Source organism: Cyprinodon tularosa, unplaced genomic scaffold (assembly GCF_016077235.1).
Source record: "Cyprinodon tularosa strain WSP-4 unplaced genomic scaffold, ASM1607723v1 ctg789, whole genome shotgun sequence".
In the NCBI taxonomy this organism is placed as follows: Eukaryota; Metazoa; Chordata; class Actinopteri; order Cyprinodontiformes; family Cyprinodontidae; genus Cyprinodon; species Cyprinodon tularosa.
In genome coordinates, this window is record NW_024039550.1 from 113379 (window position 1) to 127820 (window position 14442).

The 14442-nt window shown below is 38.1% G+C and overlaps 1 protein-coding gene across 3 annotated transcripts; it reads right to left on the reverse strand.

The window, feature by feature from the left end:
• Nucleotides 1–744: 744 nt before the first annotated feature.
• LOC119773856 (Golgi-associated plant pathogenesis-related protein 1-like) lies at nt 745–2684 on the reverse strand. Of its 3 annotated transcripts, none has more exons than XM_038271038.1 (5): nt 2569–2684; nt 2332–2358; nt 2001–2210; nt 1782–1859; nt 745–1409 (listed from the first exon to the last, which is right to left on the reverse strand). In XM_038271038.1, exons 2-5 carry the CDS (start codon nt 2336–2338, stop codon nt 1261–1263), a joined length of 444 nt encoding a protein of 147 aa, XP_038126966.1. In that variant the 5' UTR covers nt 2339–2358; nt 2569–2684; the 3' UTR covers nt 745–1260. The 3 variants fall into 3 exon arrangements, with proteins under 3 accessions (XP_038126966.1, XP_038126964.1, XP_038126965.1); XM_038271036.1 differs by having other exon boundaries at nt 2538–2664; XM_038271037.1 differs by having other exon boundaries at nt 2332–2411; nt 2538–2585.
• Nucleotides 2685–14442: the final 11758 nt, after the last annotated feature.

Consider the following 14442-nt stretch of genomic DNA (forward strand, 5'->3'; position numbering starts at 1 on the left):
ATCCTAGATATCTTTTTAATACAGTTGTCAAACTCACCCAGAGCCATGGCTCTGTTGAACTATCCATCCCACCCATTTTTTTTTAGGAATTTAAGGAACAGCACTAGACTGGTTTAAATCATATCTATCTGACCAATTTCAGTTTGTTCATGTTAATAAATCTTCCCCTTGTTCCAGGGTTACCAGTAAAGTACCGCTCGTACACCCTTGCTTTCCCTTACAAACTGCTGCCTGGACTACAGCTGCTGTCCATGCCTTGTAAACCTCCCCATAACCTTAGAATGGGTTAATACATTACAGTTCTACTGTTCATTCTTGTTGTTGAGCATATTTTTGTATCACACTTCTTCTTTGAACTCAACCTTTTATTTATAATTTCTTCAGCAATTTTTTCATTAAAGGTCAAATGTCCTGTGATTAGTTACATGGATTGTACAGTATGCATTTTTTCCCTTGTTTTTCTTTCAGGTATCACAATTAAGAGCTATTCAGTCATGATAATGGACATTGTAATTTAACTTATTAATAAGTAACATCATCTCAAACAACTCTAATACCTGATTTGATTTAGAAGAAAAGCAAAATAATAATAATAACAATAATAATAATAATAATAATAATAATAATAATAATAATAATAATAATAATAATAATAATAATAATAATAATAATAATAATACTAATAATAATAATAATAATAATAATAATAATAATAATATGTAATACACGGTAATTCTCTCAAAATTAAATTTCTGACATTTTTAATGCAGTTGTCTTTTATTTGAAGCTTTTGACCTTTTCCCCAGAATAGTTATTTGACAATTCAGAATAATACAGTTAAAAAGATACCCCTTCTCCCCTTGTAATTTCTGCAAAATGATGTTTCAATCAAACCATGTGTAATGAGTTAATATCTATGTAGCTATGAATTATTTCATTCTTCTTGGTGTCTGTAGAAAAAGACTCCTTGTTGCTTCTAATCAATGTTTCCCTGTTCAGTTGCTCCAGTTTGTTGTTTCTTACTGCCTACATTTTTAAGACTGTATGATGGTATCTTTGAGAGAAAATAAAAGTGGATACAAATGCAAGAACAGATTACGGGTCTACATTCCCTCTCACAAAAACATAGAACTGTAAAACTATTGATACACATTTCCTTGTCTCTGCAGTTTGAACAGTTGTACCAAATTCTCTCCTGTTTTACAGAACAGAAATTCAGAACAGAACATTACAGAACAGAAGTCACATGGGAGGTATCAGCTACTTCTTAGGCAAGACGCAGGTCTCAAAGTAATCTCGGACGTTCCCAGCAGGACGGTATTGTGCAACCACATAGACTTCTGGACCCCTAGCGGCAAAGCCCACACCAAGCTCTTTGGAGTCTTTCCACACCAACTGAGTAAAATGTCCTACAGGATAAAAAAAAAAAAAGTGAGTGAGCCAGTCCTATAAAAAGACTATCACTTGCTATTTTCATTCGGCCATTTTCAGAATCTTTTCATTAATACCAGTATTGACATTTCTCTTCTAACAGAATAGTAATTTTTTACAGAACTATTTCTTAACCAAAGAAAAATTATAAAAATCTTGAGCTCTTTCACACAATGTGACAAAATCTAAAATGCAAAGCAGCATGTCATTCACTCTCTCTCTCTCTGTCTCTCTTGGATTTGGAAAACAAAGGTATTTGGGAGGAAGGTGTTGTCCAAATCGTTATCATACATTTTTAATAGATATATGTTTATGATAGAATAGCAGTTGTTGAATGCATTTTCTTTTACCAGTTTTACTGTCGAACCCAGGTTTCTTGAAGTTATAATCTTGGATTTCACGGTACCAATTTTCTACAGCTTCTTTTCCTGAAACGGATTAGGAAAATGCAATGTAAAAAAAATCAGAACAGAACACCAGGTTTATTTGGCCTTTTATCATACATCTGTATGAATATGAGGTGTTACTTTCAAATCAAATCCAGAAAAAAACAAAAAAATATGATGCACCTGTTTGTTTACGGGGTGGATCGCTGTAGAAGTAGAATATATTTTCTCCATCATCAGTTCGACTATGTTCAGGTTTGCGTTTTTGAAGTAAGTAGTTAGCCCATTCCTGTGCCTTTTTATTCATTTCGTCGTTATATTTCAGTGGGGGAGCATTATGCATTTCCCTGTATTTGTTATGGGCTTCCAGAAACTCCTTTCGGTAGGCTTTATCTGAATAAAAGTCATAAACAATCATACTCAGAGGAAATGGGTTTCACTGGTGTTGAAAACAAGAACAGCAATGAGGTAAATCATCTTAACAATTGAAGTCATTGGAAAAGAAAGCGCTTACCTGCCATTGTTTGGCTGTCAATAGAGTCTGAAAAGGAATGTAAAGCCAAGTGTACAAGATTCAGCAACAGTCAAATAAACCTACAAATGCAATCAAAGAGATCTAAATTTGGTAGGCAAATGTTTTGTAAAAACCTCACACTCTAAATATTTGACAGAAAATATAGACAAAATGTTTCAATTAGACTACCTTTCCCTAAATCTCACCTCTTTTAATCAAAAGGTGACAAAAGGTTACCTGGTGAAGATGCAGTGTCTTCTGCTGTGTTGAAGCTACTATATATGGACACAAGTTTAACCCAATCCTTTCTCACAGCTGCAAGTAGGAGGAGATTAACATGGTGCTGCTCCTACATATTTCCCTAGGAGTTACTGTAATCACACTTTTTTTCGTACATTCCTCAGTTACTATATTGTCTGTCTGTCAGTTACGTTTTTCAAAACATAAAAGAGGTCAGGGTTTCAGCAATTCTAAATGTGTGTTGTCAAATGAAGAAAGTAAGAGAGAACTGTAATCTAGTCAACCACAGCATTTATTACATGTTTTGTACAGACATGCATGTCTCTGGGAAAACTATGATAGTTAGTTAAAACATGTCCCTCATAAAAACTCTTATCAGAGCCCCTTCAAAGCATTTTGCATTTTATTGTAGCTCTTTGATGGTTTTGATTCCACAGAACCTTACCAAATACTCCCTGTAGGATGAGGCACTTGCAGCTCATGTTTCAAATATTTATTTATTTTCCAGGTCAAGTTTGTTTTGGAAATGTTTGTATTACAGGTTCCATTTTTAACCTAGGAACACAGTATCTTAAAAGCAATTACTTGAGAAAGCAAAGGAACCATGAGCCACACCTTTTTCAAGCTGCACATTCCAAGAGAGACAAAACAAATAACAAATTCCAGAAAAAAAAAAAGGTTTTGTAATTTTTTTTTAAAACGTGATAGATTTAACGTATGATATCCTAGTTTTGTTTCAATATGCAGTTTTAACAAACTCTGAGTAAAATCATTGACTCGTTTAATCAACTCTGAATAGGTCCAAGTTAAATCAATGTATTCAAGCCCATGCTCATTAATGTCTATATCCGAGGAGCCCCGATTTCAAGAGTCACCATGACAACAGGCAGGAGATCTGCCTATAGTATGCTACCAGAACTACAGGTATTAATGCTAAACAAAATAAAAAAAAATGTGTTTAAAGCCGGGCATACACTGTGCCATTTTCGGGGCGATTTTCCAGTCGTGCGCAAATCTTTCTATCGTGCCGACTTTCAGCCTGATCGTGCATCGTGTAATGTACAGGGGGTAACGAGGGCCGATCAGCCTCTCACGGCCACCTCCCTATCAGGAATCGGTTGGGAGAAAATAAAAAATGTTGATGATTGAGGGTCTTGGGCAAATCGCTCAATGGGCATGCGCAAAAAAAGGATTCTTCTTTTTCTTCTTCCTCTCTGATGTAAACACAGAAGCGTGGCAGGGGATGCACTGATTGTAATTGAGTTTGTAGCTGCCATCATTTTGTTCCGCATGTCACGTTGTTGTCCATGGGAAAGATTGATTGACACAATTCTTTTTTGCAGCTGTTTTTCAAAAAGTTTCACCAGAAAGCTTTAAGACTGTTTTTTGTGAGAAAAGCTGTGTAAATGATCTTTATTCCTATGGAGTTTATGCGGCCAATGAGGTATGACTTTTTTTTATTTGTATTTATTTGTGTAAACCTTTATATTTGTTTGGCGCTAATTTGGGTTTCTGTTTCCCTTCTTAGTTCTGATGGCATTTATGGGCTAAGACGTGTCCACAATAAATGGCTCTTAAAACCAAAAGAACAACATTGAGCCTTGATTATCTGGAGAGGAGTAACAGAGTTCATTCTGTAATATTAACAGACCGTAGTAGCCACGTTTGGTCAGCAATGTCTTTGTCCAAATAAATTGTTGCCTTTTCTTTTTTGCACTTTCAGCACAAAATTGCACAAACTGCCAAGGCAGCACGTTTCACTATAGTGAGCTTCATATTCCCCTTCTATTTGTTTGGCTTCCGGATAGATGAGTCAAAGCAGCTCCATCTCACTGCAGAGCTGAGTCTGACGTGCTTTTTAGAGGGTACAGTGTGACAAGGTAGATCGCATGAGAGCCTCGTGCTGCACGTACATCGTGAGCTGTTAACTCACACTACAGTAGCTATGAGTAACGATTGAAAAAATCGCACAGTGTACTCCTGGCTTAAAAGAAAGAGCAACAACGCAACAGCTGCAAAGAAGAGGGACATTTATCAGCTGGACTGAATATATATTCCTAATATCTTAAATATATTTCCTCCTGGTTAAAATAATAAAAACTCCTACCAGTAACACTAGGAATATGGAGGGAATTTAAATTTAGACATCCAGAAACTTTAGGATAAGATGAATGTCATTTTAGATACCCCAAACTGAAGGCGGTATGCGGTCCGGGGCCCTCTGTTAAGGGCTGTCCGCTCTTTGTATGACCAAAGCAGGAGCTTGGTTGGCATTGCCAGCAGTAAGTCAGCTCTATTCCCTGTGCATGTTGGTCTCTGCCAGGGCTACCCTTTGTCACTGGTTCTGTTCATTACATTTATGGACAGAATTTCTAGGCGCAGCCAGGGACCGGAGGTTGTCTGATTTGGGAACCTCAGGATATCAACTCTGCTGTTTGCAGATGATGTTGTCCTGTTGGCCTCATCAAACTAGGACCTCCGACATACACTGGGGCAGTTTGCAGCCGAGTGTGAAGCGGCTGATGATCAGGATCAGATGCCTTCAAAAGTGAGGCCATGGTTCTCCACTGGAGAATGGTGGACTCCCCTCCAGTGCAGCGTTGTCAGTGATGTGGTTGCTGTATGTCATGTTGAAGAGGGAGCTGAGTCTCGGGGGCAAAGTTCTAGATCTACCAATGGATCATCCTCACATATGATCATGAGATCTGGGTAATGACCGAAAGGACAAGATCACGAATAAAAGTGGCAGAAATTTTTTTCTTTTGTAGGGTAGCTGGGTGCACCTTTCGATATCGGGAGGGGCTCGGTTACCTGGGGGAGTTCAGAGTTAGGTCGTTGCTCCTCCACGTCGAAAGGAGCCAGCTGAGGGCCTCTGTTTCTCTGGCATCTGTTTCAGATGCCTTCTGGCATGTGTTCCAGGCATGTCCCATTGGGTGGAGTCCATGTGGAAGGCCCAGGACATGCTATAAGGACTATGTCTCTGAGCTTGCCTGGTTGTTCTTCAGGGTATGGATCGGGAAGTCTGGGCATCTTTGCTTAGACTGCTGCCTCCATGACCTGGCCACAGATAAGCAGAGAAATTTGACCTTTTATCACCAAGCTGCTTGGTAATTTTCCAGTAGCCCTTTCCAGCCTTGTGGACGTGTACAATTATGTCTCGATTGTTTTAGGACAGCTCTTTGGTCTTGGTCATGTTAGTAGTTGGATTCTTACTGATTGTATGTGGTGGACAGGTGTCTTTATGCAGCTAACGACCTCAAACAGGTGGATCTAAACTAGGATAAAAAATGGAGTGGACGTGGACATTTCAAAGGCAGACTAACAGGTGTTTGAGGGTCAGAATTCTAGATGATAGACGGGTGTTCAAATACTTCTTTGGAGCTAGGGTTAGGGTTAACCTACAATGACGATTTCAGATCTTTGGCCAATGTTTCTGTCACCCTAATTCCTGCACTGCTCAAGCCACCCCTGACAACACTAGCCTACCAGCTCTGTTCTGAGTTGTCAGCCAAAAACATTGTTCAGAAAGTGTTTGATGGAAACCTTTTTTGCAGCCTTGACTGTCCAGTTGTCGACAGTTTCCTTCAAGTTCGGCCAACAAAAGTAAATGCTCAGCAAATGGTTAAATACACTCCAATCATCGAACACACTGCAGGCACATAAATAGTGCAAATTCCAAAACAGACAAGCAGAACAACAAAGTGCAACATAAACAGAAACGCTGCAAAAAAAGGGCTGCATTCACAGAAAATATAATGACACCATCTCTGAAACACACACAAAATTGTTGCAACACAGAAAATAAGGACAAAATATAATAAAAAGTAAGACTAAAAATCGAAGTGTCTTTTGTAGCGTTTCCCCTTTGTCTAATGTGATTGTTTTTGTTTTGCACTGTTTTTAAATTTATGTGTTTTGGTGTTGGCATCACTACTGGACCATTTTTGACAAAGCCATGTCCTTTGATGAGGATTTGCATCTATCAGATGGTGTAATTTACCATCAAAGACAGCATAAAGCTTAGAGTTGGTTGCTTAGGCTGTTAGTCAATTTGCACAATTCAAGTAAATCCAGTAGGCCAGACCTTTGTTTGCATAGGCTTATCTTCTTTTCCATGAAACTGAATACTCCATAACAATTACCCTCATATTCATTTTGTGTGTTACATTGAAAAGCAAAATAAAAACAAAACTAAACTAAACTGGCCCTGATTAGACAAGGAGGAAATAAAAACAGCCTGCAGTGTTGGAAACAACTCTAAAGTCAACACAAACAAGCCTTTACCAAACACAGAGGCGGGCTTTCGGTTTTTAGATTCCAGCAATAGCTCTTCTTTTTACAAGAATTCTTAAGAAAAAATCAAAGTGGTACTGTACAGTGATTATGGGCTTTTGTAAGTCCATGATTGGCAGTTAAAGATAATCATGCCAACAACAACTAGAACAAGACGTGGCATGCATGGTGGTATTTCTCGGTAACAGAGCAGTCCTACACTTTGTATCAGAGATGTTTTTGGATCAAATGCCCCATACTACTTGCTCCAAATATCATGATATAAATTCTTTGTCTAACATCAAATATAAAAATTGTGATTAATAGGAATGTTTTGAGAGAATAGACACTCTTGAGGATTTATACCACATACATTTTTTCCTCATTTTATCACTCCACAGTTTACTTCAGGCGGAAATTGTGTTGGAAATTTAAAATTACAGACCAAAACATAATAGCACACCAAAATATATGTGGGAAGAAGAATGTTACCTGTTGTCCATGTGTAGCTTTCACAAATATTTGGCCCTGCTGACTCAATTGTTTTAATGGGTTTAGTTGCGTTTTAGTCAGTTTTATGTTGCAAAAAAAAAGTTAACCTTTGCATTTTCGAATAACAATCACATTCTGTACCAGACTGACAGCTCTTGCCTAGATACTACAATTGCTGGGTATAGAAATCTTTCATGCAGTTCATCACTGGTGTTTTTGATTTATAGAACTGAAATTATCTTTTTAATGAATCAATGCCCTACTTTATACAAAAATGTGTCACAAAAGTTGTGATGTAGTTGCAGATCTAGTTTAACATATATTGGTTAATGTAGCAGACAGAGAAGCTAACAAAATGTACAATAAAGGAATGGTTTTAAACATGCAAGGTTTCCATCCCAACTTCCTGATCTACTATGAATTATGAATTACATACAGAAAAAAAAATCTTCATTGTTTCAAAAAAGCAAAGAACAAAAACATTCTTCTTTCTTCTTTGGCAATTTTGGCTTTGTTTCTGAGAGTTTACCCCTCGGTTACTGTTGCTCATGGGTCAAAGTAGATTTAAATTCATTTTGATATAAAAAAAAAATACGGAGAGAACCTACATACTTGCCTTGCAATGCCATGGAAATCCAGACCTAAATTTAATGAATATGCTAACTAAAATGTTGAAATATTTAAAGGAAACAGAGAAAATGTTTTAATGACAATACAAGGAAACATTTACATCAAATTTAAATAGATAGAAACGGGAACTATGAGAAGGAAATATTCAATGATCTATGTACCTTTTCACCATGCTCTTTATCCAAAAATAAACAGTATGCAATGAAATATTTGCTTTGGATATAATTTAGGCATTCCTCTTGAGAAATTAAATAATGTTTAGTATAACATTTTGTGAGCTGGGAGAAATAAAAACCTGCTAGTTAGACAAAGGGATTTTTTACACTTGGCAGAGGATGATCAGCCACATATAGTTTATTAGGTAGCGAGAGCAGGACGAGCCATATTGCTGATAGTGAACCATTGTTGTGGAGCATGAACATAAAGTGCAGACTGGGAGCTTAGCGAGCACAAAGACTCATATCTGCTTAAGGGCAGCTGGAAGAGCAGAGTTTGTCAGACTTCAGCGCACAGTAAGGGACGATTCCGGGATATTTTCTCCCCTGCTGCCATGATCCATCTGTGGTCATGCAGAATATGCACGCCTACACGCCAGTTGGGGGCATGACCAAACAAGAAGCAGCTGCACGGCTAATACTGCTTAGCTTGTCTAACAGATTACAGCACAATGATGCATTTTACAATAACTTATTATAAAATAAAAAAATATTTTACTTAATGAAGCAATGTTTTTAAACAGATTATTTTGTTGCATGACTGAAAGACTTCTTTCATTTTTAGTATCGTACGTAACTCCCACCAGATTCCTTGCTCTGATATGACACCAGGAAACACTTTGCTTTTGTTATCTTACATGCTGCATGGAGGTAACCCTTCAAGTCCAACAAGGCATTCTTGCCTTGTCTTGAAATACCTACGCAGTATCAGGGGAGTCAACTTTAATTATCACTAATGAGAACTGATCAAGATTGGATATTCTTAAGGGATATTTTATTTGTCAAAGGTAAACGTTTGTGACATACTGAAGCCAATGTGCAATAATAAAGCAAAATATAACACAGGGTGGGAGCCAGTGGAGTCAAGCATAATACAGACAGGCCACATTTAAGCACGAAACTCATTTTGCCGTTCCTAGTTTAGCTATGTGTAGCTCCTACACCTAGATATATGAAAAAAATGGTGAATCTTTTTTTCTTTTATTAGGGAACCATAATAAAATTCAGTTAAGATACCAAGCTCAGAATCCATGTGTAATAGACTAATGAAAATAAAAAAAGGATCCTTTGAAATCCCCCAGGTTTCACTGAGCCTGCAAACACCAAAGAGCCTCCACCGACAGCAGTATTAATTGGGGTATTAATTAGACCAATAAAGTATTTATTTGACCATTACAATCCGTGTTTTACATGCCTGTTCTTTATCTGGTCACCTTACAGTACCTTTCATCCATGCCTTTTGCTTTCTGAGTAGTGTCATAAAATTGTCTGTTTTTCCACCTCATTCCTTAAATCCTACACAAGTTAAGTAGTCCTGAAGCCATGTTAGGAACCAGATTGCTGCAAAAATAGAATGCTATGAAACATTCTTCTCGGTTTACTGAAAACGTTCAGATGTCAGAGACTAGAGGCTTTCATCTGAGGGGAAAGAGCATTAAACATCCCAACTCAAGGCCCAACATGCTAAGCTGCTGAACACTGGATAATCCTCAGCTTTCCAAATTCGAGATTAACAGTGTTTACAGGTCAAGCAAAGTTAGGGAAAGAGTTTGTCATGTTTTAAAAGATCTGAGTTGACTCTTTAGCCAGTCACATTCACAACCAGGATACAGATTTAGGCAGTGTTGGACTGACAGGGCCTTCAAAGCCTTTTCTGCTGGCCTAAAATTAATGACAAAGACTAATCTACAATCATAACCCAAATTTTAATTTTCTTCTGTACAACTTTATTCATTTATATGGGGAGTGTTTGCCTAGTGTTTAGAGCACTGCGCTTGTGCTCTGAGAAGGTTGCAAGTACTTGGTACGATCCCCCTACCCTGCACCCTGAGCAAGACCCTTAACACCACACTGCACCCATGGCACTACCCAATGGCAGCCCACTTCTCCCCAATGAGTTGGGTTAAACATGGAGGTACATTTCTCCAGTGTGAGATCAATAAAGTGAAATTATTATTATTATTATTATTATTTTTTTTTATTATTATTCCAAACAATCCATTCTCTTAACTTTGTACCGTTTCTCTTGGCTGAGCTGCTAAAATGACTTTTATGTGGTTGCTATATATTTTGTCCTATGCCAGTCAAATCTGCCCAGGGCCTTCAAAATCAGCAGTGTTGGGTGAAGTTACATTAACAATGCTAGTTGAGGAACGCTTTCTTCAACCAATCAGATTTAAGATTTGCCACACTTGGCTAGATAGCGGGGCCACCCCTCCGTCAGCATTTTCTGTTCTCTAATTGGTCAGTTAGAGCAAAATGTTTACAACCAAGTTAAACTGGTGACAATCTGCATTGTAGATTTGTTGAAAGTTTTTCTGGCCTCAATGGCTGATACTAAATGGATATCCTAAGACTATCTCAGTGAAGACAGAAGGATGAATTTTATTTATAAATAATAAGCATATCTGTTGAGTGTGATATACAAACCGGATTCCAAAAAAGTTGGGACACTAAACAAATTGTGAATAAAAACTGAATGCAATGGTGTGAAGATGGCAAATGTCTATATTTTATTCGTAATAGAACATAGATGACAGCTCAAAAGTTTAATCTGAGTAAATGTAACAATCTAAAGGAAAAATATGTTGATTCAAAATTTCACAGTGTCTACAGATCCCAAAAAAGTTGGGACAAGTAGCAATAATTGGCTGGGAAAAGGATATTGAGCATATAACGAACAGCTGGAAGACCAACTAACACTAATTAGGTCAATTGACAACAGGATTGGGTATAAAAAGATCATCTCAGAGTGTCAGTGTCTCTCTGGAGCCAAGATGGTAAGAGGATCACGTATTGTACCATTGTTGCGCAGAAAGATAGTGCAGCAATACCAGAATGGTGTTGCCCAGCGTAAAATAGCCTTTTAGACTTTTAAGTTATAGACTTTTAAGTTATCATCATCAACCGTGCATAACATCATCAAAAGATTCAGAGAATCTGGACCAATCGCTGTGCGTAAGGGTCAAGGCCTTAAAACTTTACTGGATGCTCGTGATCTCCGGGCCCTTAAACACCGCTGCACCTCAAACAGGAATGCTACTGTTAAGGAAATAAGAGAATGGGCTCAGGAATACTTCCAGAAAGCATTGTCAGTGAACACAATCCGCCGTGCCTTCTGCCGTTGCCAGCTGAAACTCTACAGTACAAAGAGGAAGCCATTTCTAAGCAAGCTCCACAAGCTCAGCCATTTGCACTGGGACAGGGATAATTTAAAATGGAGTGAGGCAAAATGGAAGACTGTTCTGTGGTCAGATGATTCACGATTTGAAGTTCTTTATGGAACACTGGGACGCCGTGTCATCCGGACCAGAGAGGACAAGGATAACCCAAGCTGTTATCAACGCTCCGTTCAGAAACCTGCATCACTGATGGTATGGGGTTGCATGAGTGCTTGTGGCATGGGCAGCTTGCATGTCTGGAAAGGCATCATAAATGCAGAGACCTATGTTCAGGTTCTAGAACAACATATGCTTCCATCTAGACGTCATCTATTTCAGGGAAGACCCTGCATTTTTCAACAAAATAATGCCAGTCCACATTCTGCAGCAATCACAACATCATGGCTAGGTAGGAGAAGGAACAGGGTACTGAAATGGCCAGTCTGCAGTCCAGATCTTTCACCTATAAAGAACATTTGGGGCATCATAAAGAGGAAGGTGCAACAAAGAAGGCCCAAGACGATTGAACAGTTAGAGGCCTGTATTAGACATGAATGGGAGAGCATTCCTATTTCTAAACTTGAGAAACTGGTCTCCTTTGTCTCCAGACATCTGTTGAGTGTTGTTAGAAGAAGGGGGGATGCCACAGAGTGGTAAAAATGGCCTTGTCCCAACTTTTTTGGAATTTGTTGACGCCATGAAATTTGGAAATAACATATTTTTATCTTAAAATGATACATTCTCTCAATTTAAAATTTTGATCTGCGATTTGTGTTCTATTCTTTTTTTTTTTAACTGTGTATCATTTATTTGCTCATCAGGAGATCATACATATATTGATGTTACATACATTGTACAAAGCTTACATGACTTCTCCAATTTTTTGTTTTCTTTTTTACACAGTTTTTTTTTCTTCCCCCCCCCCCCTTCCCTCTTCCTTCCCTCCTTCTCCTCCCCCCACATTCCCTCTTCTTTCCCTTTCCCCATAGCGAACTTAAATCCCTGTATAAACATAACAAAAACAGGACCAAATATGTATAATTACATTAAAAAAGAAAAGAAAAAAGGGGATACATTAACAACCAAAAAATGAAAATAATAATGATGGGATGGAGCAGGGGTTGGACGGCATTGAGAAGCTAAAAGGCAACAACTCTTCACTCAATTAATGTGTAAATTTAAGTCACATGACATGAAGGGTCAATAATATCTATCTATACATTATAAAGGCAGAGATTTTATGTATGTCATAAGAGGTGCCCACTTGTGAGTAAATTTTGCTGAATTACCTTTTACTGTTAATAGAATCTTTTCCATCTTTAAGCATGATCTAACAGTATTAAGCCACTGAGAAGTAGATGGAGGTATAGGAGACTTCCAGCAGAGTAAAATGCATCGGCTGGCAAGGAGAGAACAAAAAGCCAAGACCCCCCCCTGCAGGGGCGACAGATTAATTGAGGTCCCTGGAACTCCAAAAATGGCAATTAGTGGGTCGCTTCGGATCTGGATTCCAAAAACCCCTGAGAGTGTGGAAAAGACATAGTCCCAAAATTTTTGTAAACTTGGGCAAAAGAAAAACATATGACTTAAGTTGCAGGGAGAGGTCCGGCACCGGTCACACTGGTCCAAAATCGAAGGAAAAATTTTAGAAAGACGGGATTATGAAAAGTGGACTTTTATCACTTTAAACTGTACAAGGTGTAACCTGGCACATGGTGTGCTTTGGCGTATACTGAGAATAACTTTATCCCACCATGAATCGGACAGTTCAACACCCAATTCACGTTCCCAAAGAGTTATGGATTTACCCGATGAGTCGGGGTCAATTCCCATAAGTTTTCCATATATATTAGAAAGGGGAGATTTCAGATTGGGTTTCAGAACTAGTAGGTCGACCCATAGTGGGTCAACAGGAAGAGTTGGAAAATTCGGGAACAGCGAAGAAACACAATGTCTAATTTGGAAATAGAGAAACAGATGAGAAGTAGGTAGATTAAATTTTGAGGACAACTCCGTAAAACTAAGAAATAGACCATCTTTGTAGAGATCTCTCATTGTACAGATGCCTCTCTCATGCCAAACTCTGTAGCCAACATTAGTGGTCGCAGGAGAAAATATAGGATTTTTTAATAACGGCATTTTATTAGAGGGAGACGTAAATTTAAAATGGGACCTAAATTGTGACCAGATCCTCAGCGTAGAGAGCACTATAGGATTTTTAGAAACAGAGGGAAGTTTAATTGGTAATGATGAATAGATAATAGAGGCAGGTGAAAAAGATGTAGATATCGATTGAATTTCAAGTTTACACCAGAACAGATTGGGTGAATTTAGCCAATAAATCAATTTATGAATATGTGAAGACCAGTAATACATTGCAAAATTTGGTAAGGAAAGACCACCACTTGTCGTGAACTGTTGCAATAGAGAAAGCCTCAATCTGGGGGCCTTATTGTTCCATAAAAATGAAGAAACCATCTGATACAGGGACTTGAAGAACTGTTTAGGCAAGAATAAAGGGATACATTGAAATAAAAAAAGAAATCTAGGTAGAACATTCATTTTAATAACATTAATTCTGCCAATTAGTGAAAGAGGGAGAGAGTTCCATCTCCGAAAATCTGATGCGATTTGAGAGACTAGGGGGGCAAAATTCTGAGAAAACATTGAAGGCAGAGTACGAGTAATATTAATTCCCAAGTACCTAAACCCTGAAGGGCTGAGTCTAAAAGGAATGTCAGATTGCCCAAGTTCCAAAGCCAATGAATTTACTGGGTAGCATTCACTTTTAAGCAAATTTATTTTGTAGCCAGAGAAAGATCCAAACTTTTCAAGAAAATCCAAAATTGGAGGAAGACTGTGTAAGGGATCCGAAACATATAAGAGAAGGTCGTCTGCATATAAGGAGAGCTTAAGTTCAACACCAGAGCGAATAATTACATGAAAAGAAGAAAGGGATCTTAGCGCAGCAGAAAGAGGTTCAATGGCTAACGCAAACAAGAGAGGAGAAAGAGGACAACCCTGTCTAGTACCACGTCCCAACGGAAAATAATCAGATTGGACGGAGTTAGTGACAATACAAGCTTGAGGAGATGAATATA